This window comes from Pristiophorus japonicus, chromosome 16 (genome assembly GCF_044704955.1).
Source record: "Pristiophorus japonicus isolate sPriJap1 chromosome 16, sPriJap1.hap1, whole genome shotgun sequence".
Lineage (NCBI taxonomy): Eukaryota > Metazoa > Chordata > Chondrichthyes > Pristiophoridae > Pristiophorus > Pristiophorus japonicus.
Window position 1 is genome coordinate 124,915,281 of NC_091992.1, and position 27,433 is coordinate 124,942,713.

The 27,433-nt window shown below is 43.3% G+C and overlaps 1 protein-coding gene across 1 annotated transcript in view; it reads left to right on the forward strand.

Annotated features, from left to right (window-relative positions):
* The window catches only part of chmp6b (charged multivesicular body protein 6b), a 42,604-nt gene extending 20,608 nt beyond the window's left edge, over window positions 1–21,996 (forward strand). The window contains exons 2-8 of the mRNA XM_070858229.1: window positions 11,735–11,844; window positions 14,044–14,131; window positions 15,540–15,626; window positions 15,795–15,860; window positions 15,976–16,056; window positions 17,667–17,730; window positions 19,836–21,996. Coding sequence (XP_070714330.1) covers window positions 11,735–11,844; window positions 14,044–14,131; window positions 15,540–15,626; window positions 15,795–15,860; window positions 15,976–16,056; window positions 17,667–17,730; window positions 19,836–19,888 — 549 coding nt within the window. The 3' untranslated portion in view covers window positions 19,889–21,996. The remainder of the gene's footprint in view (window positions 1–11,734; window positions 11,845–14,043; window positions 14,132–15,539; window positions 15,627–15,794; window positions 15,861–15,975; window positions 16,057–17,666; window positions 17,731–19,835) is intronic.
* The last annotated feature ends 5,437 nt before the right edge of the window (window positions 21,997–27,433 follow it).

Consider the following 27,433-nt stretch of genomic DNA (forward strand, 5'->3'; position numbering starts at 1 on the left):
CGCTCCCTCGCCGGGACACAGGATCTTGGGGCTCGGCTTCAAAAGAAGTTTGGCGGGGGGGTGGGGGTGGGGTTGGAAGCCAGGCGAGGGTGCGATTCTGCCGGCCGACCCTCCAGCCCGGTGAGGAGATGTTCGGTGGTTGGGGTGGTACTTTGGGGGGGAAAAAAATCAAAAATTAAAGAATTGCATTCGACTTTGTTGCCCCAAATGTCTTCATTGAATGCCTAGCTTCCCATTCTAAGCAAGCCTATTGCGCATGCGCAAACCAGGGTGTGGTTCATACTAGAGCGTGCACCTTGGAGAGAAAGAGGAAAGAAGAGGTGCGAGTGTTTTGTCCTGCTGTTTTGAGCTTGTTGCAAAGGTACAATTAAATTATGGGGGCCATATTGACAATGCCACACCTCGTGCAAGCCTTCTGCATGATGGTGCTGCAGAGGAGAAGATTGCTTCATCACCTGAGGAACCTCCGAGCACGTAGGATGATGGGCAGGAGGCCTTACCCACATCAGCTATATCGAGACAGGCGTTCATACCTGCACCCGAGTGATGCAGACTGTGAGAAGGCTGCGTTTCCGCAAATAAGTTGTAACCGAGATCTGTGAGTTAATAAAAGCAGACCTGCACCCTAGAAGCATCAGGAGGACTGCTTTGTCAGTTGAAGTGAAGGTTACAGCTGCACTTTCATTTTATGCATCCGGGTCATTCCAGGCCACAACTGTGCGGCATTTCTCAACATGCAACACATATCTGCATTTGGCAGGTGACTGCTGCACTATATGCCCGGAGGAATGACTACATAAAGTTCCCCATGACCGCCCAGGCAATGCGTGACAGGGCTGTGAGATTCTTCAGGATTGCTGGCATCCCAAAGGTACAGGGATTGCACCCACATCACCTTGTGAGCACCTTTGGAAGATTCCGAGATGCCGCTCCATGAACGTGCAGCTCGCGAGATACCCTGGGGAGCACCATGATGCGTTCATCCTACACGAGAGCACTATATTTGCCATGTTTCAGCAACAGCCCAAAGGCAGAGCTGGGTGATGAAGGGTATGGCTTCGCCACCTGGCTCGTGACGCCCCTACGCGTAACCCGGACAGAAGCTGAGCGGGACTACAACATATCGCACGTTGCAACGTGCAGAGAGGACCATTGGCATCTTGAAGCAGCGTTTCCGATGCCTGCACCATTCCGGAGGCTACTTGCAGTACTCCTCTGAGATTGTCGGTCAGTTCACTGTTGTGTGCTGCATGCTGCACAACTTAGCCATCATGAGGCAGCAGCAGCTGGTAGTAGAAGACCCATCTGAAGTGAGAGTGGCTGATGATGATGAGGAAGATGCAGATGATGAGGAGGACGAGGAAGCCATGCAACTGCCTGAACCTGGAGCACGGGTGGAGGAGGGCGGGCCGTTGTGCCCCTTTAACGATTGCTCGAGCCTTGCGCCAGCAGCTCATCTATGAACGTTTTGCTGCCTGAAGGCTCAGCGACAACTATTCCACATGGACCATGTTTACTGTTTGGACCTGTTCTGTAATGTTGTGTTGTGTTAATGGAACAAATAATGTAAATGATTCAGTTATAATTTAAAATATATTTTATTCAAAATGTTAACACTTGTTTGTAATTAACTTTAATAAAAAATATTATTGTATCGAACTTTAAAGTATTCAGTTAAGATCACTTTCAAACTTTTAAACTTGTAAATTTACATCACTTACAAAAAAACTTTTAATTTGAGAACAGTTACAACAGTCATCATCATCATCATCGACAGTCCCTCGTATCGAGGATGACTTGCTTCCACGCTAAAAAGGATGCGTTCACAGGTGTTTCAATGAAGGACCTAATATTCCAGGTCCTGAACTACATCTTGAAGGGTGGAAGATGCGTGTGCATGGATTTTTTTAACATGTGGTGGCCGTTGCACACCAGCCACCACACGGGCTTGACAGAGCTAGGTCTTGGTCCACTGGCAAGGGTTATCCAAGACGACTGGAGACCTACTCTGCTGCACGGACCTAGTGCGCACACATATCGCAGTGTGGGCTGGGCCCGTGCTGCCCCTGGGCCCAAATTCACGCCTCTCCTGGGCCCCGATCACATCCCTCCACAGTCTCTCGCCACTCCTGCTGTATCTGCCTACGCTTCAATCACCGATCACAGCATGGAGGCCCCGACCTGTGTGAGAACACCAGCGGCAGGTCGGGGCCATAAAAGGTGCAGTGGCCCGAGAACAGCGTAGAGGCAGGCCACTCCAGGGAGCAGCGCGGGCTCATCCTCCTGCCCTCATCACAACGCAACGTCAAGAGGAGCTGAGCCTTGCTCTTCCACCGAGACGGACTTCGGCTCAGACTGGGACTCGCATACCGTTAGGCCGGTGCAGAACCAGGTAGCTGAGACGTACGGGAAGAAGCTGCAAGCAAGATCAAGGGCAATCTAGGTGAGTATTACCAAGCCTACACCCCCCACAGGATCGCTCCTCACTGACACACTCACTCACTCCTCACTGACACACTCACTCCTTACTGATACGCTCACTCCTCACCGCGCACACACTCTTCTCACCGACAAGCACGCTCGCTCCTCACACACGGCGTCCTCACTCAGTAACTAATAATAACAACTACAGCAGCAGCAGCAAAGAAAGGCTGCACCCATCTCTGCTCCACCTTTTTCTAAGACTGCCTGCTGCGTTTGGTCTTGGTGACTCCACCCCTGCCCGCAGGCGGTGCCGCAGCGTTTCTCGGGTTGGTATCAAGCTTATTCTTTCGAGCATCTTGGATAATGTGATGGGGGGTTGGAGAGGGGTGGGGGGGGCGTGGGCAGGCGGTAATGTGGAAGGCCCGGCTTGTAAGTAAGTAACATTTAGCATTGTTGTTGCCAATTTAAGTGTATCTAAGGGTTAAGTCATGGTAGGACAGCTCGGACACGTGTTTATGCTCCTCCTGTACTATGTGGGAAGTCAGGGACGCCTCTGGTGTCCCTGACGACTACGTGTGCGAGAAGTGCATTCGCCTCCAGCTCCTGACGGACCGCATTGCGGCACTGGAGCTGCGGGTGGATGAACTCTGGAGCATCCACGATGCTGAGAATGACGTGAATAGCACGTTTAGCGAGTTGGTCTCACCGCAGGTAAAGGGTACACAGCCAGATAGTAAATGGGTGACCTACAGGAAGAGCAGCGCAAGGAAGGTAGTGCAGGGGTCCACTGCAGTCATCCCCCTGCAAAACAGATATACCGCTTTGGGTACTTTTGAGGGGGATGACTCATCAAGCAAGGGCAGCAGCAGCCAAGTTCATGGCACCTTGGGCGGCTCTGCTGCACAGGAGGGCAGGAAAAAGAGCGGGAGAGATATAGTGATAGGGGATTCGATTGTAAGGGGAATAAATAGGTGTTTCTGCGGCCGCAACTGAGACTCCAGGATGGTATGTTGCCTCCCTGGTGCAAGGGTCAAGGATGTCTTGGAGCTGGTGCAGGGCATTCTGAAAAGGAAGGGTGAACAGCTAGTTGTCGTGGTGCATATAGGTACCAACGATATAGGTAAAAAACGGGATGAGGTCCAACAAGACATATTTAGGGAGCTAGGAGCTAAATTAAAAAGTAGGACCTCAAAAGTAGTAATCTCAGGATTGCTACCAGTGCCACGTGCTAGTCAGAGTTGGAATCGCAGGATAGCTCAGATGAATACGTAGCCTGAGGAGTGGGGCAAAAGGGAGGGATTCAAATTCCTGGGACATTGGAACCGGTTCTGGGGGAGGTGGGACCAGTAAAAACCGGACGGTCTGCACCTGGACAGGACCGGAACCAATGTCCTGGGGGGGGGGGGTGGTGTTTGCTAGTGCTGTTGGGGAGGAGTTAAACTAATATGGCAGAGCGATGGGAACCTATGCAGGGAGACAAAGGGAAATAAAATGGAGTCAGAAGCAAAAGATAGAAAGGAGAATAGTAAAAGTGGGGGGCAGAGAAACCCAAGGCAAAAAACAAAAAGGGCCACATTACAGCAAAATTCTAAAGGGGCAAAGTGTGTTAAAAAGACAAGCCTGAAGGCTCTGTGCCTCAATGCGAGGAGTATTCAGAATAAGGTGGTTGAATTAACTGTGCAGATAGCAGTTAACGGATACGATGTGATTGGCATCACGGAGACATGGCTCCAGGGGGACCAAGGCTGGGAACTCAACATCCAGGGGTATTCAGCATTTAGGAAGGATAGACAGAAAGGAAAAGGAGGCTGGGTGGCGTTGCTGGTTAAAGAGGAAATCAATGCTCTTGTAAGGAAGGACATTAGCTTGGATGATGTGGAATCGGTATAGGTGGAGTTACGGAATACCAAAGAGCAGAAAACACTAGTGGGAGTTGTGTACAGGCCACCAAACAGTAGTAGTGAGGTTGGGGACAGCATCAAACAAGAAATAAGGGAGGTGTGCAATAAAGGTACAGCAGTAATCATGGGCGACTTTAATCTACATATTGATTGGACTAACCTAACTGGTAGCAATGCGGTGGAGGAGGATTTCCTGGAGTGTATAAGGGATGGTTTTCTAGACCAATATGTCGAGGAACCAACCAGAGAGCTGGCCATCCTTGACTGGGCGATGTGTAATGAGAAGGGACTAATTAGCAATCTTGTGCGAGGCCCCTTGGGGAAGAGTGACCATAATTCCTTATTAAGATGGAGAGTGACCAAGTTAATTCGGAAACTAGGCTCCTGAACTTAAGGAAAGGTAACTTCGACGGTATGAGGCATGAATTGGCTAGAATAGACTGGCAAATGATACTTAAACAGTTGACGGTGGATAAGCAATGGCAAACATTTAAAGATCACATGGATGAACTTCAGCAATTGTACATCCCTGTCTGGAGTAAAAATAAAACGGGGAAGGTGGCTCAACCATGGCTAACAAGGGGAATTAAGGATAATGTTAAAGCCAAGGAAGAGGCATATAAATTGGCTAAAAAAAGCAACAAACCTGAGGACTAGGAGAAATTTAGAATTCAACAGAGGAGGACTTAAGGGTTTAATTAAGAGGGGGAAAATAGAGTACGAGAGGAAGCTAGCAGGGAACATAAAAACTGACTGCAAAAGCTTCTATAAATATGTGAAGAGGAAAAGATTAGTGAAGACAAACATAGGTCCCTTGCAGTCGGATTCAGGTGAATTTATAATGGGGAACAAAGAAATGGCAGACCAATTGAACCAATACTTCGGTTCTGTCTTCACGAAGGAAGACACAAATAACCTTCCAAATGTACTAGGGGACAGTGGGTCTAGTGAGAAGGAGGAACTGAAGGATATCCTTATTAGGTGGGAAATTGTGTTAGGGAAATTGATGGGCTTGAAGGCCAATGTATCCCCGGGGCCTGATAGTCTGCATCCCAGAGTACTTAAGGAAGTGGCCCTGGAAATAGTGGATGCATTGGTGATCATTTTCCAACAGTCTATCGACTCTGGATCAGTTCCTATGGACTGGAGGGTAGCTAATGTAACACCACTTTTTTAAAAAGGAGGGAGAGAGGAAACGGGTAATTATAGACCGGTTAGCCTGATGTCAGTAGTGGGGAAAATATTGGAATCAATCATTAAGGATGAAATAGCAGCGCATTTGGAAAGCGGTGACAGGATCGGACCAAGTCAGCATGGATTTATGAAAGGGAAATTATGCTTGACAAATCTTATAGAATTTTTTGAGGATGTAACTGGTAGAGTGGACAAGGGAGAACCGGTGGATGTGGTGTATTTGGACTTTCAAAAGGCTTTTGACAAGGTCCCGCACAAGAGATTGGTGTGCAAAATCAAAGCACATGGTATTGGGGGTAATGTACTGACATGGATAGAGAACTGGTTGGCAGACAGGGAGCAGAGAGTCGGGATAAACGGGTCCTTTTCAGAATGGCAGGCAGTGACTGGTGGAGTGCCGCAGGGCTCAGTGCTGGGACCCCAGCTCTTTACATTATACATTAACGATTTAGATGAAGGAATAGAGTGTAATATCTCCAAGTTTGCGGATGACACTAAACTGGGTGGCGGTGTGAGCTGTGAGGAGGGCACTAAGAGGCTGCAGGGTGACTTGGATAGGTTAGGTGAGTGGGCAAATGCATGGCAGATGCAGTATAATGTGGATAAATGTGAGGTTATCCATTTTGGGGGCAAAAACACGTAGGCAGAATATTATCTGAATGGTGGCAGATTAGGAAAAGGGGAGGTGCAACGAGACCTGGGTGTCATGGTTCATCAGTCACTGAAAGTGGGCATGCAGGTACAGCAGGCGGTAAAGCAGGCAAATGGTATGTTGGCCTTCATTGCTAGGGGATTTGAGTATTGGAGCAGGGAGGTCTTACTGCAGTTGTACAGGGCCTTAGTGAGGCCTCACCTGGAATATTGTGTACAGTTTTAGTCTCCTAATCTGAGGAAGGACATTCTTGCTATTGAGGGAGTGCAGCGAAGGTTCACCAGACTGATTCCAGGGATGGCTGGACTGTCACATGAGGAGAGATTGGATCAACTGGGCCTTTATTCACTGGAGTTTAGAAGGATGAGAGGGGATCTCATCGAAACATATAAGATTCTGACGGGACTGGACAGGTTAGATGCGGGAAGAATGTTCCCGATTATGGGGAAGTCCAGAACCAGGGGACATAGCCTTGGGATAAGGGTTAGGCCATTTAGGACTTAGATGAGGAGAAACTTCTTCAGTCAGAGAGGTGTTAACCTGTGGAATTCCCTGCCGCAGAGAGTTGTTGATGCCAATTCATTGGATATATTTAAGAGGGAGTTAGATATGGCCCTTACGGCTAAGGGGATCAAGGAGTATGGAGAAAAAGCAGGAAAGGGGTACTGAAGGAATGATCAGCCATGATCTTATTGAATGGTGGTGCAGGCTCGAAGGGCCAAATGACCTCCTACTGCACCTATTTTCTATGTTTCTACGTTTCAGAGGCTGATCTAAGGATTGGAGTGGGAGTGGCAGTTGATTGTCAATAGGCGTGGGGTCTGGGCGTGTTCCCTTATTTCAGCAGCTACCTGAGAAATTCCATCCCTAGTGTACTCAGACTGTGTTTCCATTTCTCGCGAGTGTTGTTACTTCTCCCGACAGTCCCGCTACCTCATCACCCACCCCATTGATGGTGTCCAGGAGTGATCGGGTAAGGTCAATGCTCTCGCTACTCATTGCCATCATCTGAACCACATCTGTTATATCTTGCACTTCAGGAGAGCGCCGTCGAGCTCTCCTTCCCCTCCTCACACTGGGTGTGGCTCGCTGCACCCCATTGGGTCTCGCAGCCTCGGACTGTATTGAAACCATAAAACGTCCCAACACTTGCACCACTCAGGAAAGGGGCTGGCACCTCCATGGGCGGCACCAGCACCTCCTCCAGAATGAGTACAACTTTTTTCGGCGCAGACATTCGCTCCACCGCCCCTCTTCTCCCCACCCCCCCCCCCCCCCCCCCGCCCGCAAAGCTAAAGGACAGGCTGTGTGGCGCCAATTTCAAAAATTAGAATGGGGAAAGTTTTAATGTTTTTTTTGGCATAGTCGGGCCCAAAAAAAACGGGCATAACTCTTGAATTACGCCAAAAAACGGCATTGGGGAAAATTGAGCCCCATGTGTTGTGCTTGGCACTTGAGTGAACGTTTACAATGGTGACCACTGGGCTGAGACTGGTAGCTACAGTTCAGGTTTCAGCCATGCTGAACCCTGTTTCACTCCTGTTTAAGTGTTTAGGGAAGATCTGCGTGCATGCTTAGATACGTACTAAGTAGGTTGAAGAAGTGCACTCTAAGCCAGATTTGGCGTCCCACTGGGTTTAAATTAAATGCTGTGTCAAACAAGGTGATTAACATCGCTGGGAATCTCTTGTCACTTTGTTTTGGAGTCAGATCGTGCCTGAACAAGTACACTAGCTGCTCCTGGTTGGATACAAGGTGGTTTTCCAGACTAAATCAGATTTTCAGCATTGGTCATCAACCTGAACTCCTTGCACATGCTACCCTTGTGTCTCATCTAGTTTTATGCCGTATAAAAAGGAAGACACTGCAATTATATAGCGTCTTTCACAACCACAGGATGTTCCAAAGCGTTTTACAGCCAATGATGTACTTTTTGAAGTGTAGTCACTGCTGTAATATAGGAAATGTGACAACTAATTTGCGCACAGCAAAGTCCCACAAGCAACAATGAGATAATGACCAGATAATCTGTTTTAGGCGTCGGTTGACAATATATACACTTAAAGCGATGCTTTGTATTGTTCTGTAAAAATGTATTGGCCCGGATTTTGCGGTGGTAATGGTGGCGAAACTGTCAGCGTTTGCCGTCATTACCCCTCTGAAACTGACAGCAACTTCAGGATTTAGCGCGTGCGCAGATAAATGTGGAAATCCTGAAGTTGCAGTCAACCATTCCCAGCTCAGCCACAGGCTGCGCTGTGGAGCTCCCCAGAGCCAGCAATCAATTCAATCACTTCTTTTACACTGGAGAATCGCTGATAAAACTCCCAAAACGTCAGCCTTGTTGAAAGAAGTGTAACTCGGTTTTTAATACTGCATTGACTGGTGAACAACCGTTTTGGCCCTGAAAAATGAATTTGCTATTTGTGGAATGTCAAATTTTTCCATTAATACGATTAAGAATTATAAGTTTTTAATATAATTGTTTTTAAAGTTTGTTTGATATTTCAGCTACAACTTTAATCATATGTGTATGTCCCAATCTTTATTTCTCTAAGATTTATTACAATTTCAATTTATAATCTGTGCACTTTACTTCCTAGTTTGCTCTGTGAGAATTCTTCAATGTGATTGGCTGCTTAACCAGCTTGATGACATCACTGTTGCTGGACGCTTGATTTAGCGCCAGATTCAAACTGAGGTCGGGAGAGCTGACATTCATGCCACAGAGATCGCAAGATCTTTGTGGGCAGCTTTTTTCGAGGTCAGCAGCGAGTGCCGTCGCATTCCGTGCCATTGTATTTGTTTATCTTTCTATTAGTTGTGATCTAAATGTATTAAAATTAATTTTTGAAACAGTACTCCAAGTGTTTTATGCTATGTGTTGTATAGAAATCCAATTTAAACAGTGTGTATGTGTATATATATATTTCCACCACTGGGAGATGCCATTGCTTTGCTTCACTAATTTACATCGCATTCAGATAACCTCGCTATGGGTGGTTGGTATTCTGTAATTGTGCTGTATGACATTTAGCTGAACGTTACCTCTTTATTCTTGGTGAACCCACTTCTGTCAGCGAGTCGGATTGTTATAAAAAATTATAAATGCATATGAAGCAATGACTAAACTTCTAAATGTCAAAACTGATCTGGAAATTCTACTGTTCAGGATGTCACCTCATTATATTGTAAACATCCAGTTTGCTTTCACTCCTGCGATTCTTGAAAGGATGAGTAAAGGAGACTGCATGCTTGTGAAAGAGTTACTCGGGCACCCTTATTCATGGGATCATTCTATTCAACTTCTGTGCAGCATTCCCACAATTTGAGTGTCCAAAGCCAACTGAGCTTTGCGTCAGTTGGCTCAATGGTAGCACATTTGCCTCCGGGTCAGAAGGTCATGGGTTCAAGTGTCATCCCAGAGACTTGAGCACAGAACCTAGACTTGCACTTCAGTGCAGTACTAAGGGAGTGCTACTTTGTCAGAGGTGCCATCTTCCAGAAGAACCATTAAACTGAGCTTAAGTAGATATAAAAGACTTGAAGAGCAAATTAACTCAGCTGGTGTCCTAGCCAACATTTATTATCCTACCAACACCCTCCAACTGGTGATTTATTGCATTGCTGTTTTTGGGACCTTGCTTTGTTCAAATTGGCTTCCGTGTTTACCCTGCAACAGGGACTATACTTCAAAATGAATGAATTGCCTGTAAAGTGAAAGGTGCTTTGTAAATGCAAGCCTTTTCTTTTCTTTTGTTTTCGATGAAAAAAACATTAACTGATGATTCATTCAGTTGTTGTTGTATCTTACTTTGTGCAAATTAGCTACGTAACTCACTCTCCTCCAAAACAATTGGCTGTGAAACATGGGTATGTCCTGAGGACATAAAAAGTGTTCTATAAATGGAAGTTCTTTTGCTCGCTCTCCTCCGCATCTTGTAGATTTTTTCATCTCTAGCGTCGAGGCTCAGCTACCTTGTCCTTTCATCTTTTTCCCCCATCCACAATTCCACTCCGAACTGCATATCATTCTCTAACTTATTCCTCCCACGCATTTTCCTCCGGGAGACCCATCTGCAGATCCCTTGATTCAAATCCTTTCCTTGTAACTATCTTTCATTTGTCTCATGCTGGCTGACATCAATAACTTCCTTTCTTCAGGATCTTTCTCTTCAAACTGTCAGAGTCAATTACCCCAATCCTTAACAACTCAAGCTCAATCTCCCGTCTTCAGCTTCGACCCATCTTTGAGGTCCTTTTTGAATGTGTCCTCTCTATCCAGCTCAGTGATCACCTTTCCTGTCACCCCTTGTTCAAATCCATTAGTCTGATTTCAGTCCTGCACACAAAATCAAGACATCCTATATGATTGTGACCATGGTACCTCTGTGCTCTCTGACTGACAATGGCTTCCAGTTAAGCAATGCTTCGATTTCAAAATTCTCATCCTTATTTTCAAATCCCTCCATGGCCTCATCCCTCCCTATCTCTGTAATCTCCTCCAGCCCCACAATGCCCCTGAGATGTCTGTGCTCCTCTAATTCTGCCCTCTTGAGCATCCCTGATCATAATCGCTCAAAACATTGGTGCCCGTGTCTTCTGTTGCCTATGCCCCAAGCTCTGGAAATCCCAGCCTAAACTTCTCCACCTCTCTACCTCTCTTTCCTCCTTCAAGACGCTCCTTAAAACATATCTCCTTGATCAAGCTTTTGGTCACCTGCGCTAATTTCTACTTATGCGGCTCGGTGTTGATGTTTCTATCTCATAATACTACTGTGTAGCACCTTGGGACATTTCACTACATTAAAGGCGCAATATAAATACAAGTTGTTTTATTGTCCTGCACTATGTCTCCACTGTAGTTCAACTACATGGTACCACCAATGCTTGACTCCATTCCGACCTATCCCAATGTACCCTGTATAACTTCTGCCTCCACACGGTCACCTGAGGCGTGCCCAAGCTTGTATCCTTGAGCCATTTTTGTTTTACCCCATCTGCACACTCCCTTTGATATCTGTAGGCATGGGGTCAGCTTCTGTGTGCATGCTGATGATACCAAGCTCTACCTCGCCATCAATATCCTACTCTGCGGCCGCTGACTGCTATCCAACATCAAGTCAGGGATTGGCAAGAATTTTCTCCAACTCAACGACAGCAAGACCAAAGCCATCCTGTTCAGCTCACGCCAAAAGCTACACACTTTAGTCAACTGATTCCATAGGCTGAGCCTGATGGTATTCAAGCATGGTCTGACCATGAACTCAGCTTCAGATAGCATGGTGGGCGGGTGGGATTGCGTTAAGGTGGCCTCCTTCATCTGTATCTAACTTGTGAATAAAGGTTTGTCATTCAAGCTCACTGAAGCCAGTTGATGCCCATTAGTTAAAGCACTGCTTTTATTTTAAAAGCCTGGGGAATCCCTGAAATCCAAATAAACTGAACACAAAGTGCTGCATTAAGTGAACTACTTTGTCTGTTCCAGCACGTTGTTAAATTGGTTGATGAAATGGGGATATATTTTCATCTGTATTTAATTCTTTCCACTTTATTTTTCTAGCAACTAAAACAGCAACGTGACAAGTTGAAGCAATACCAGAAGAGAATTGCTATTCAGCTGGAAAAGGAGCGGGAGCTAGCTCGGCAGCTGCTACGTGGTGGCAAGAAAGAGTGGGTATCGCAGGATTGGATCAAGTGTTTTGTAAACTTGTGACATTTACTGACTTGTTAAAATTCAACAATTAAGTGTATTATTCTGTAGCAGTCCATATCAGTCTTGCAGCTGTAGTACAGGATTATATAGGATATACAGCACAGAAACAAGCCTTTCGGCCCAACCAGTCCATGCCGGGAATGTTTCACCCTTTCTAAGTTTGATTCTTCATATATTTTGTTTTAAATCCCTTTTCCTCACAACACAGGAACAGGAGTAGGCCATTCAGCCCCTCAAGTCTGTTCTGCCATTCAGTTATATCATGGCTCATCTGTACTTCAACTCCATCTACTCGCCTTGGTTCCATAACCCTTAACATCCTTGCCTAACAAAAATCTATCAATCTCCTTTTCGAAATTTGTTATTGACCCCCAGCCTCAACAGCTTTTTGGAGAGAGTTTGAGATTTCCACTACCCTTTGTGTGAAGAAATGCTTTCCGACATCAACCCTGATCGGCCTAGCTCTAATTTTAAGGTTCTGCCCCCTTGTAATGGACTCTCCCACCAGAGGAAATAGTTTTTACCTACCCTATCAAATCCTTTAATCATAAACTCTTCAATTAGATCATCGCTTAATCTTCTATATTCAAGAGAATACAAGCCTAGTCTATGCAACCTGTCCTCATAATTTAACCCTTTTAGACCTGGTATCATTATGTGAATCTGTGCTGCACCCCCTTCTAGGCCAATATATCCTTCCTGAGCTGTGGTGCCCAGAACTGAATGTAAAACTCCAGCTGAGGTCTAATCAGAGCTCTGTACAGCTGTAACATAACTTCTACTTCTTTGTATTTCAGCTCTCTTAAAATAAAGGCCAACGTTCCATTAGCCTTTTAAATTATTTTTTGTATCTGTCCACTAGCTTTTAGTGACTTCAGTACTTGGACCCCTAAATCTCGCTACTCATCCAAATTCCTATCTTGCCATTTAGAAAATACTCCCGATCTATCATTCTTGGGTCCAAAGTGATGAGGTCAGACTTCCCGACATTGAACTCCATCTGCCCACTCACTTAATCTATCACTGTCTGTTTGTAACTTTTTGCTCCCATCCACACTGTTTACCATGCCACCTAACTTAGTGTCGTCAGCAAACTTAGATATATGGTTTTCCATTCCTTCATCCAAGTTATTTGTAAACATAGTGAAAAACGGTGGCCCCAGTACACCATTAGTCAATTTGAGTGCTAGCCCATTACACCTACTTTCTGTCTCCTACCTCCTCACCAATTCCCTGTTCAAGCCAATAGGTTGCCTCCAATTCCATGCACAATTCCTCCTCAAAAAATTCAACGAGGTTTGTTAGACATGACTTGCCCTTTACAAATTCATGCTGATTCTCTCTGATCAGCTCATATTTCTCCAAATGCTCAGTCACTCTGTCTCTCTCATCTCACCTCTGCAGATTTAAGTCCATTAAGGAAAGCAGGTGAGCAGGACTCTGAGGTTTGCTATCCAATTTCTCAAAGATAAGTACAGATAAGGAAGCTCAATTGGCTCATCCAGATCATCCTCCTGCGGAATTCTCTTCAGTTGATCTGAAGTAGCAGATATGGGTCACTTGGAATATTCAGTCCCTGATTTCAGCCGGAACAGGTTACTACACTGGTTAAAGTACTTTATTGTGTATTACAGTCACAGCTTTGAAGATTTTGTTTTAGTTGTATTTGACCCCTTGATTGATTTTCATTAGAGGTAGATTATAATTCAGATGTTCAAATAAATGTAAAATTTCCACAACAATGTGGTGGGAGAGAGCGACCGTAACAAATTTTTTCAGTTTCTCTCTTGCACACGTGTTCAGTCATAAAAGCTAGCAGCAATAATTACTTGTATTTATATAGCGCCCTTAACGTAGTGAAATGTCCCAAGGCGCTTCACAGGAGTATTCCCCGATAAAAATTTGACACTGAGCCACATAAGTAGAAATTAGTGCAGGTGATCAAAAGCTGGTATGTTTTAAGGAGCGCTTTGAAGGAGGAAAGAGAGGTGGAGAGATTTAGGCAGGGAGTTCCAGAGCTTGGGGCCTAGGCAACAGAAGGCACGGCCACCAATGATTGAGCGATTATAATCAGGGATACTCAGGAGGGCAGAATTAGAGGAATGAGTATTTAAGATCTGAATGCCATTTGCTTAAGAGATTTTTTTGTTCTTCAGGAAAGCCAAACTTCTGCTGAAGAAGAAACGGTATCAGGAGCAACTTCTTGATAAAACTGAAGTTCAGATTAGCAACCTTGAACAAATGGTAAGGAACAGTTTTCAGTTCTGGATAACAACATGGAACATAAATGCATCAGATCATGATAGGAAAAATTGTCTGTGGTTGTGATCTTGATTTAAGTGTGCATACACACACCCATTTTGAGTTTGTTAGGAATCGTGGGTTACCTTGCTGGGCGAATTCGTCTGAGTTTCTCTATAGAAATTCTCTCCCTTGCCTTCTCATCTCCCCAACCCTCACTCTGCTCTTCCTCCCTTTCTCTTGCTTCCTTCCCTTCTTCCTTACTCTTTCATCCCCCATCACTTTGTTTTCCTCTTCCTGTCTCCATTCCATATTTCCTCCTCTATTTCTGCCCCCACTCCATGCCTCCTTCATCCTTGTCCCCCTCATCCTTCTATTTAACCCCTCTTTCTCCCTGTTTTCTCCTCGTCGTCTCCTTATCCCATTCAACTTTTCCTTACTTCAATTAATTATTTAGATGTCAATATTAATTAAAGCAAAATAAATTGATGGGCAGGAAGATGTGCAGTGAATTAGATACTGGACCTCCTTTTAAAAAGTGGTTTAAAATCTCCCCCCGAATGATGGGTTTAAGAGCCGTCTGGCTGTTTGTACCTTGCATGAACTGCATATGAACAGATTTAATCCAGTTCCCAGTCAGCATTGGTACAAAATACAAAACTGCCCTAATTTGCACTCACTCAGAATAGCTGTTGAGAAATGGAAAAATATCACACTTATACTGTCGATGCTTACACTGAGTATCGAGTGTTGGAAATGGATAATATTCGTATAGCAGTAACATCCCTTGTCTTGATGAGCACACAAACAGAACAGGTTGCTTGTTAATTTTGTTGATGAATTAAGTAGATTAATGTGTCTAATGATGGCTAAGTAACCAAGAATGTTTCCCAATTGTCCCTTTTCTGATAGGAAGCTGATATTTCCTGCTCTCTTAATTTCTGTTTCTCTACTGCCTCTTTCTAGCACTAGAGGGAATAGTTTCAGAAATCTAGAACTAGGGGGAATAGTTTCAGAATAAGGTGTCGCCCATTTAAAACGAAAATGAGGAATTTCTTCTCTCAAAGGGTCGTGAATCTTTGGAATTCTCTGCTCCAGGGAGCGGTGGAGGCTGGGTTACTGAATATTTTTAAGGTGGAGATGACAGATTTTTGAATGATAAGGGAGTCAAGGATTATGGGGCATGGGCAGGGAAGTGGAAGTTGAGGCCAAGATCAGATCAGCCATGATCTTATTGATCTTATTGAATGGTGGAGCAGGCTCGAGGGGCCAAATAGCCTACTCCTGCTCCTATTTCTTATGTTCTTCTTCCCCACTCCAAATACAGGCCTTGCTGTAATGAATAAAACTGGTCCCTTTTTTTGAAACGTGAAAATATTGCATTTTTACTTTATTCTTGTTTGTTTTAAAGGTTCAGGACATTGAATTTACTCAAATAGAAATGAAAGTTATTGAAGGGCTAAAAATTGGAAACGATTGTCTTCAGAAGATGCACGAGGTATGTATCTGAAAAGTAGGGGCTATTGCTACATTTGGTGAAACCTCCTAAATGTTAAATATTTCTCCGAGCAACTAAAGATATCTTCCCTTTGGGTCCGAATAATACCATAATGTAAAAGTTCTGAAACTGGTGCAGTAGCAAACTAAAGAAACGTTTTCTTTTCAGGTCATGTCTATTGAAGAAGTAGAACGAATAATGGATGAGACCCAGGAAGCTGTTGAATACCAGCGGGTGAGTAATGTGATGCACAGCCAAATCTTTCTACTAATGCCAATATATGTAGGATTAAAACCAAAACAATGAAAGGTTGCCAAATGTGTCCTAACACGGCTTTTTGTTATTTCAGCAAATTGATGAAATTTTAGCTGGAGGTTTATCTCAAGATGATGAGGATGCAATTCTGGCCGAACTAGATGCTATAACTCAGGTGAGGATATGCATTCATCTAATTACTCAACGATTAACACCTGAGGTTTGCCAGCCCCTTAACACACAACCTGCTCTTCTCCCTTGTTCGTTCATTTTCACGGATTTAATCTCAGTAACATCGACATTTAAATGTTCTTTAATACTCACTCTTAAGTTTATACTAAAACTAAAGCTAATCCTATGAATATTGGCCCGTTTGCGCGTTAAGAATAACAGTGAGGTAACAGCGTTCACCATTATAATAGAGAAAATCGGACAGCAACTTCCAGGGTCCACAAATGCGTTGTTAAACACAGAAATGAGGACGATGCTGTCTGATTTCCCCTGCTCCTCCACAAGCTGTGTGTATCCGGTACCTCGTCGAGAGACTCGGCTTTGAAACCCATGTAAGGGTGTGAAATTGCAGTAGTTACCCAATAAACGCGCCGGAAAAAGTTAGGGCTGGTGCATACAAGTGTAAGTGAATTTGTAACCTCGTGAGAAGTTCCCTGTAAATTTGTTTTTGGGCTGTGCGCCCATTCAAAAGTCCATACAAGCGTGTTTTTTTTTCAATTTAAAAGCCGGCTCACCGACTGTGAGGGACCCCAGGAGCGCTGCGTGGCCATGCAGCTTAAGGGTAACATTGGTGATCAGTCTTAATTTCGGCCAAACAACCTCTCTGACACTGAAAATGTAATTTTACAAGTGTAAAGTCTCAATCAGTATTTAATCATTGATGGAGATTTTTAAATGTTTTTTAATTTTACTTTCTGGCTCTTATCTCTTCCTTTCCCCCCCCCCCCCCCCCCCCCTCTCTCAATTGCATCTTTCTTGCCCCTTATTTCGCTTTCTGTCGATGATTCTACAATTAAATAAATATTCTAATTTATACTTCCCGGTATCTCTGAGGATTCTTCAGTTTGATTGGTTAAAAAGGCACGCTGTTGCTTGACATGCTCACACGCGACAGATCCCACATAGAGGGCGCTGCGCTATGTGATCGGGGCCCAGGAGAGGCGCAAATTCAGGGCCCAGAAGAGGCGAGGGCCCAGGGGCAGCACAGGCCAGCCCACACTGCAATATGTGTGCGCACTAGGTCCATGCAGCAGAGCAGGTCTCCAGTCGTTTTGGTTAATCCTTGCTACTGGACCAAGACCTAGCTCTGTCAAGTCCGTGTGATGGCTGGTGTGCAGCGGTCACCACACATTAAAAAAATCCACGCACAGGCATCTTCCACCCTTCAAGATTTAGTTCGGACCTGAAATTTTAGGTCCACCATTGAACACCTGTGAACTTTTTGACGTGGAAGCAAGTCATCCTCGATTCGAGGGACTGCCTATGAGGACGATGAAGATCAAATGCCCAATGACAGCAAGTTGCCGCTCAAAAGCCTGTGAAAAGTCTGTGGGCAGTTGTAAGCACAGTGAACGGCGAGTGCTGCTCCTTTGCCGCTGACCGGCATAAGTTTCATATAATGTTCGTATCTAAATTTGTTTTCCTCCAAATGTGAATCTCTGTTTTGTAGGCTAAATGCATAATCTTATTAACGCTTTTGTAGGATGTACAAGTATCCCGATCCCTGCTTTGACATCAGTTACTAATAGAAAAAGTTTTCTTTAAACTTTTCAGGAAGAAGTTGAATTCCCAGAAGTTCCTGCAGAACCATTACCGAATATCCCTGCAAGAGAAAAAGGTACGCACAAAATTTCAAATTTACAAGCTGAATTCAGTTTTGCAGAAAATCTTTAAATTTGTGGCTTTTAAAGAGCTTGTGTGTTTTGTTTTGGATATTTTGAGCTGCAGAATTTCCTGTAACATAGAAACACAGAAAATAGGTGCAGGGGTAGGCCATTCGGCCCTTCGAGTCTGCATCACCATTCAATATGATCATGGCTGATCATGCAACTTCAGTACCCCATTCCTGCTTTCTCTCCATACCCCTTGATCCCTTTAGCCGTAAGGGTCACATCTAACTCACTTTTGAATATATCTTACGAACTGGCCTCAACAACTTTCTGTGGTAGAGAATTCCACAGGTTCACAATTCTCTGAGTGAAGAAGTTTCTCTCCATCTCGGTCCTAAATGCCTTACCCCTTATCCTTAGACTGTGACCCCTGGTTCTGGACTTCCCCAACATCAGGAACATTCTTCCTGCATCTAATCTCTCCAATCCCGTCAGAATGTTATATGTTTCTATGAGATCCCCTCTCATTCTTCTAAACTCCAGTGAATATAAGCCTAGTCGATCCAGTCTTTCTTCATATGTCAGTCCTGCCACCCTGGGAATCAGTCTGGTGATGTAATGTTCACTTATTCCATTTGGAAAAATGAATGAACAGCAAATGATGGGTAGGTTACCAGTGGATTCCTAATGTGTGTGGTCAGTGGGCAGTAGCACGAGCTCGGGAAAAGTACCCTCGTGCATTTTTGCTTCTTGCTGGGTTATATGCTGTATTCTGACAGAAAGTTGATGCAGCTCCGCTTTGTATCTAATAATCCTTTTAAATATATTGTGGCCATGAATATAGTTCAAGAGGGAAGTCATTTTCCTCCTTTTTGAACTATTTTCTTACAATTCGAAGGTCTTAATTTGCTCTCACACTAACAGTGGGCTAATGGAGCTCGCCATTATTTATGCACCAATGCTACAGCAACTGCAGGTAAGGTGCAGATGTGCAGATAAACTCAAAGTTGCTGTCCAAATTGTGCCGCTCTGCCGTCAACTTTACGAAAACGGGATCTCACTGTCTACCTCTCTCACCATTGAAATGCATTGAATGGTGTGAAGTTGCTGTACCTGCGCAATAGATACAAACTCAACTCGCCACAGAAAATTAAGTCTTGTCTATTTCAGTCTAAGTATGCTTTTAACGACGTGATAGATGTTAATTACTGTCAATCAACCTCTCTGGCACTGAAAATTAACTATCACAAGTGTGGCGTCTTATTCCTTCAGGTTTTAATTGCTGTTGGAGTTGCAAATCATCCCAGTTTTTCATTAGGAGCGAATTTAGCAATTGAATAGGATCTGAGAAGAAAAGGCAAAGAATAATACCATTTCAAATAAATTTGGGAGTCAAAGCCTGCCTGTCTCTATCCACAGTTTTGTGTGAGGCCTATTAGAGTCTGCTCCTTTTTGATATGGTCTAAAAGGAGCAAAGGATATTTTTTAAACTACCTGCAAAATGTTGGTAGATGGAGTTTTGTCAACTTTTTTTTTACAATCTGCAATCCCTCTTGCAGTTTGAATGACAGGTGGCATAAATGAAAGAACAAAAGCAAAATAAGTTTGCGGTTGTTAAAGTGGAGTGCTTGGCTTTATACTGTGCATGTGAGGTGGAATGTTAACTTTTGAGCACGTCCCTTTTGCGCAAGTGCTTAACAAATGTTGTATGCTCGGACATCTGTTCCATGCCAAAATAATAAATGGACATCATTGAATCTTTACAATTTTTCTCTCGTTAAATTCCACTGTACAAATGTGGCTTGGTACACCGCTACATATATGGTGCTCTACCAAGCAATTTTTTGAACAATGGGATTTAATTCATTGGATAGCTGGGATGGGAATAGGAAATGGTCCACTGATGCAGTAAAGGATGGAGCATGGCACATTGGGACACAGTGGAGAGAGCTGTTCCCTCATTCTGAACTGGGAATGGTTGATGCTGACAATTGGATTTTAAAATTCAGGTACCATTTAGTTTGTACCTGTGTAGATTTTTTAAATTGTATTCTTTCAAGAAAATTCAATTGGGAATTAACTTTTTTTTATTTTCTTTTTTCTTCTTGAACAGAAAAAGCACCTGTTAAAAACACGCCGAAACAAGAGATGGTGGCAGCATCATAACTGAAATTTGTTTTCATCATGGACATATATGATTTCTCTTCAGTATATTTTCTAGAGTTGATCATGACTCGCAACCCCTTTGGAGGGTTGAAAAGTTCAGACTCTACATGCATATCAGGAGAACCTTTACTCTTTCGTGAAATCACTTACTTTTTAATAATGAAAGCTCTGTCGACATTTTTTTTTACTTTAAAAAGAAAAGTCCAAAAAATGAGCAGTGCTGTAGAATCTTAGAGCCAGTGTTTCTTTGGTATTCCTAAATGGGATGCAGTCACCATCAAGCTGACGTGTTCATTTTCAGTATCTGCTTAGTCCTAAAATTTGAAATGGTTTCCAGATAAACCTGTACTGACCTAGTAGTGGATAAACAAGGTGAGATACATTTATGTCTGCAAACCATTAACTTTTTTTTTTAAGATTTCAGTCAGATTCTGAATAGTGCAAGACAGAATAAAATGTCATCCGGAAGGACAAAAAGAGTCACTTGTGCAGAAAGTCCCTGGAGATGTAGCACATTTGGCACTGCGATGGGATAATTATTGTAAATATATTCTGTTCTTTTAACAAATTCTCTGACATGAAACATTTAGAAATTTGAATTGTATTTAAAAATGCTTATACCGAAGATTTTTAATTTATAGGGCTAAAAGCAGTAATGTAAAATGTTTGTCGTCTCCGGAATCTCCGCATTCAAGAGCCTCAACTGAACTCCTTTGTAACACTGTGCAGTGGAATCCTGTGTACAGTGCTTTATGCTGGGCATTATTGCTAGATTTCTAAATGGATAGAATTGAAATACCAATAACAAAATGGGATATGAAAATTGATCAAGTTTTCATATGGTTTCCACTATAATTATCCACTTTATTAAAAAAACACACACACAAGCACACTTTGGAACTACAGTGTAATTCCACTATGTACTTTTAAAAACTCTTGCTGTGCGATACTGGATTTGAAACAGAAGGCTTGCGCTTTGTATTTAAAGACTGACAGTGATTTTTTTTTTGAGTTGCTAATCTAACTTTCATTGTTCTATTTTATAATCATGTCACAAACATGTCATTTAATTGCGGCTTGATTTCCTCACCCACCAAACAGAATCGCTTTGCACCAGAAGGTTAAATTATATGTTTCTTGACTTGCACTTCCTGTATTGGATGGCATTTGGACACATTATTCTGGGTTCTATCTGTATGTGATAAATATCTGTTCAAAATGGAACTATTCTGTTAAAATCACCTCCAGAAACAGTGTGAAAACTCGTCATTCTCCGAGTGTATATTCAGTTTTGCCCTAACTGTTCAAAATACTATTGTGCACGACCACAGTTTACTGTGAAACATTTTGTCTTATGATAAAGTAAGTTTTACATACTGCCAGTTGATGAGAGGAAAATGATGGTTGGTATTTGCACTAACAATCTTGTACAAGTGGAAAACGAGATGATAGATGAGAGATTCATGATCAAGCTTGAGGCGTGAGGGGATATACTGAATAGAGGCCAAGCATTTCTCCACAGGGAAGAGAACAGGAGGCCGAGTCACTCAACTGCTGTCCTAGGCAGCTCAAAGTGATCATTGGCAAAGGACCTGATGAGGTGTGTGCCTCTCAGTGGGGAAGAGGAACTTTTTTTTCTTACAAACTCGAATGAGTCAAAAGTCGTGGAAGTGGCAAAATTACTTGTATATTTATTTTTAATCACCCATAGTAGATACTCTTTAAAAGAGGTAAGCTTGCTTTCATACCTAAAATAAATGTTGTTTTTTCTTTATGTAAATTTTGAAGATCATAGCCTGACTGAAATTCCTATCTATAGCACATAACCGATAAATTTTTGGGCATGTATCAAACAATATACTTTTATTTGAATACATGAATGGAAGGATCTTTAGAGTTGTTTTTGCAGCTGAATTTTGCAGAACAAAATTTAAATTTCTATCAAGGGTGATTTGACAGTTGTGGCAATTGCCTTATAATCTTGGTGTTCTGACCTTTTTGGTACCATGCTTTAAAACGTACAAATACACACCTTTTTTGACCTCTGTAATAAATTTCTACAAACTGTCTTTGATATTACAAAGTAGAATAAAAGAATTTAACCATAATTTGACTTTTTTTGCAGTTAAATATGTTCTCAATAAATAAACACTGGAACGCAGGTTGTTTTCTGTTTGGAAATGCTGTAATAGTCTTCAAAACATGCGCGACATTCAGTTTGGAAGTGAAATAATGCTGGTACCTCTAGTGCCTGTTGCTGTTCAAAGCAACAATGTCAATGTTATCATACTGGAGAAGGATGCTGTGGAGGTCACTCAAAATCGAACTACAGAAAGAAAAAAAAATAGGGAGGCTAATGTTCTTCAAATTATTAAATGTACTTTAGCTGTGACGTCAATTCTTTGTGCCTTTTTAAAAGAAATTGTAAAATCATTATGACTAACCATGACTAACTATCTCTTGCAGTGTGGTATATGTGGGATGTATGTTTAGACAATGTTGTAAGGTTTACAGGGGCTGATAATGTAATCTGTCCCTGAGTCTTCATTTAAATGAGTCTTGATAACCAATGATGACTCACAAGAAAGGTCGGGGCCAATTAAGGGTTTTTTGGCTCATCAACATTCATGCCTTTAATATCTCAAGTCTTTATATCCTCCAACTCCATTTGAACTATGCTCTTCTTGTTTGCTGCTAATATCATGTCTAATATTTAGTCACTGAAGAAGCATTTTCTGATGTCTTATCTTAATTTTACGTTTCACCTGATTTCTATTTTGTGCTCTCTGGTCTTAATTCCCTGATTTACTTGGAAGTAGTAATTTTGAGTTACATTATTTATAACTGTTTTCAGCGGTGCTCCATTTCAGCTTGTTGCTCAGATTTTTGTTGCTTTGTTTCAAATTATTTCTTTGATTTGCTTGCAGTTTTTGATACATATATATGCTTTGCTTTTACACAGTCATTGCGATTCAGATCTCGCCTGCTGGTTTAGAGTAATAATTGCTCTGTTTGACTGCTATGGGATGTCTACGTTCTCAGTGGCCTGGAGTTTCCTGGATCGGTGCGAAGTGAGAAATATGCCCGAATTTACACCAATTTTGACGCTAGTTTTGATGACTGGCACTTATCACTTATGCCAATCTTGTTAGCATGTGCCGGAAAGTAAAAACCAGCATAGCCCAGCTTTCTTTAAGACCGAGAAACGGGACTTCAGAGATCGGCTCTGATCCATTGCAACAAAAGTAGTTAGTGCCAACTCCCAATACCCTGTGCATGGCTATTCTGTGCCAGAAAAAAATGTATGACCTTACCAGAGAAGCAAAGTAACAGAAGTCAGACCCACGGTCCAACAATACATTATACTAATCATGTATGCCACTTGTGTTGACCCCTTGCTCTCTTTCCCCCCCCGGCCCCTCCAATCTGCTGTGTTAATGTGCTCGAATTGCCCGTGGGGTAGGATGGTGCGTTTGCATCCCTGCCTTTACCTGGAAGTGTTTCTTCACGCGCATCCTTGCATATATTCATTCTACAAATGTCTTGTATGGAATGTAATTGTTGGCCACATTCACCTGTAATCACACCCATTATAGGCAGCTTGCTGATATATGGCTTTTACTGCATGCTAGGTAACCCTTAGTTTATTGTGTTTTTCAAGGAGAAGACAACCTGTGATGGGTGAGAAAGCTGTGACATGAGGTCCCACCCCACCCACCCCAATCCTAAAGGAGCAGCAAAAGCTTGGAATGGAGGCCAAAAAAGGTGGTGGATGGGAAGTAGGAGGATATGTTCTGTACCTATTGCAGCCTACATTAATTAGTGAACCATGTCGTGAAACTGTTACTTCACTCCTACTAAAAGTGATGTGAACTATGCGACTGAGAAAACCATACTACTCTCCCCCCAATCCTAGAGGTGTCAGAGAAAACATAGAAAGTAGGTGCAGGAGTAGGCCATTCGGCCCTTCGAGCCTGCCCCACCATTCAATATGATCATGGCTGATCATGCAACTTCAGTACCCCATTCCTGCTTTCTCTCCATACCTCTTGATCCCTTTAGCCGTAAGGGCCACATCTAACTCCCTTTTGAATATATCTAACGAACTGGCCTCAACAACTTTCTGTGGTAGAGAATTCCACAGGTTCACAATTCTCTTGAGTGAAGAAGTTTCTCCTCATCTCAGTCCTAAATGGCTTACCCCTAATCCTTAGACTGTGGCCCCTGGTTCTGGACTTCTCTAACATCGGGAACATTCTTCCTGCATCTAACCTGTCCACTCCCGTCAGAATGTTATATGTTTCTATGAGATCCCCTCTCATTCTTCTAAATTCCAGTGAATATAAGCCTAGTCGATCCAGTCTTCATATGTCAATCCTGCCATCCCGGTTGTCAGGCCGGTGAACCTTCGCTGCACTCCCTCAATAGCAAGAATGTCCTTCCTCAGATTAGGAGACCAAAACTGCACACAATACTCAAGGTGTGGTCTCACCAAGGCCCTTACAACTGCAGCAAGACCTCCCTGCTCCTATACTCAAATCCCCTCGCTATAAAGACCAGCATGCCATTTGCTTTCTTAACCGCCTGCTGTACCTGCATGCCTACCTTCAATGACTGATGTACCATGACACCCACGTCTCGTTGCACCTCCCCTTTTACTAATCTGTCACCATTCAGATGATATTCTGCCTTCCTGTTTTTGCCACCAAAGTGGATAACCTCACATTTATCTACATTACACTGCATCTGCCATGTATTTGCCCACTCACCTAACCTGTCCAAGGCACCCTGCAGCCTCTTGGCATCCTCCTCACAGCTCACATTGCCACCCAGCTTAGTGTCATCTGCAAACTTGGAGATATTACATTTAATTCCTTCGTCCAAATCATTAATGTATATTGTAAATAGCTGGGGTCCCAGCACTGAACCCTGCGGTACCTCACTAGTCACTGCCTGCCATTCTGAAAAGGACCCGTTTATTTCCACTCTTTGCTTCCTGTCTGCCAACCAGTTCTCTATCCACGTCAATACATTACCCCCAATACCATGTGCCTTAATTTTGCACACTAATCTGTGTGGGACCTTATCAAAAGCGTTTTGAAAGTCCAAATACACCACACCCTTATCCACTCTACCAGTTACATCCTCAAAAAACTCTAGAAGATTTGTCAAGCATGATTCCCCTTTCTTAAATCCATGCTGACTTGGACCGATCCTGTCACTGCTTTCCAAATGCGCTGCTATTACATCTTTAATAATTGATTCCAACATTTTCCCTACTACCGATGTCAGGCTAACCGGTCTATAATTCCCTGTTTTCTCCTTTTTTTAAAAGTGGGGTTACATTAGCTACCCTCCAATCCACAGGAACCGAACCAGAGTCTATAGAATGTTGGAAAATGACGACTAATGCATCAATTATTTCTAGGGCCACTTCCTTAAGTACTCTGGGATGCAGACTATTAGGCCCTGGGGATTTATCGGCCTTCAGTCCCTTCAATTTCCCCAACACCATTTCCTGACTATAAAGGATTTCCCTCAGTTCCTCCTTCTCGCTAGACCCTCGGTCCCTTGTATTTTCAGGAGGTTATTCGTGTCTTCCTTAGTGAAGACAGAATCAAAGTATTTGTTCAATTGGTCTGCCATTTCCTTGTTCCCCATTATGAATTCCCCTGATTCTGACTGCAAGGGACCTACATTAGTCTTCACTAATCTTTTTCTCTTCACATATCTATAGAAGCTTTTGCAGTCAGCTTTTATGTTCCCTGCAAGCTTACTCTCATACTCTATTTTCCCCCTCCTATCCTTAGTCCTCCTATGCTGAATTCTAAATTTCTCCCAGTCCTCAGGTTTGCTGCTTTTTCTGGCCAATTTATTTGCCTCTTCCTTAGATTTAACACCTTCCCTAGTTTCCCTTGTTAGCCACGGTTGATCCACCTTCCCTTTTTTATTCTTACTTCACACAGGGATGTACAATGGTTGTAGTTCATCCATGTGATATTTAAATGTCTGCCATTGCCTATCCACCGTCAACCCTTTAAGTATCATTCTCCAGTCTATCCTAGCCAATTCACGTCTCATACCATTGAAGTTTCCTTTCTTTAAGTTCAGAACCCTAGTCTCTGAATTAACTGTGTCACTCTCCATCTTAATGAAGAATTCTACCATACTATGGTCACTCTTCCCCAAGGGGCCCCGCACGACCAAATTGCTAATTAATCCTCTCTCGTTACACATCACCCAGTCTAGGATGGCCAGCTCCCTAGTTGGTTCCTCGACATATTGTTCCAGGAAATCCTCCTCCATAGTATTGCTACCAGTTTGGTTAGCCCAATCAATATGCAGATTAAAGTCACCCATGATAACTACTGTACCCTTATTGCACACGTCCCTAATTTCCTGTTTGATATCATCCCCAACCCCCCTAATACTGTTTGGTGGTCTGTACACAACTCCCACTGATGTTTTCTGCCATTTGGTGTTTCGCAGCTCTACCCATATAGATTCCACATCATCCACGCTAATGTCCTTCCTTACTAACTATTGCGTTAATCTCTAACCAGTAATGTTACCCCACCTTTTCCCTCCTGTCTGTCCTTCCTGAATATTGAATACCCCATGATGTTGACTTCCCAGCCTTGGTTACCTTGGAGCCATGTCTCCGTAATCCCAATTACATCATATCCGTTTACAGCTATCTGCGCAGTCAATTCCTCCATCTTATTATGAATGCTCCTCGCATTGAGACTCAGAGTCTTCAGGTTTGTTTTTTTAACACTCTTTGTCCTTTTAGAATTATGTTGTAATGTGACCCTTTTTGATTTTTGCCCTTGATTTCTCTGCCCTCCCCTCTTGCTTATCTCCTTTCTACCTTTTGCTTCTGCCTCCTTTTTACTTCCCTCTGCCTCCCTGAATAGATTCCCATCCCCCTGCCTTTTTACTTTAAACCCTCCCCAACAGCACTAGCAAACATTCCCCCTAGGACATTGGTTCCGGTCCTGCCCAGGTGCAGACCGTCCGGTTTGTACTGGTCCCCCAGAACCGGTTACAATGTCCCAGGAATTTGAATCCCTCCCCTTTGCACCATTACTCAAGCCATGTGTTCATCTGAGCTATCATGCAAGTCCTACTCTGACTAGCACGTGGCACTGGTAGAAATCCTGAGGTTACTACTTTTGAAGTCCTACTTTTTAATTTAACTCCTAGCTCCCTAAATTCAGCTTGTAGGACCTCATCCCGTTTTTTTACCTATATTGTTGATGCCTATATGTACCACGCCAGCTGGCTGTTCACCCTCCCCCTCCAGAATGCGCTGCAGTCGCTCCGTGACATTCTTGACCCTTGCACCAGGGAGGCAACATATTATCCTGGAGTCTCATTTGTGGCTGCAGAAACACCTATCTATTCCCTTTACAATAGAATCCCCTATCACTATAGCCCTCCCACACTTTTTCCTGCCCTCCTGCAGCAGAGCACTCATGATGCCATGAACTTGGCTGTTGCTGCCTTCCCTTGATGAGTCATCTCCCCTAACAGTACCCAAGG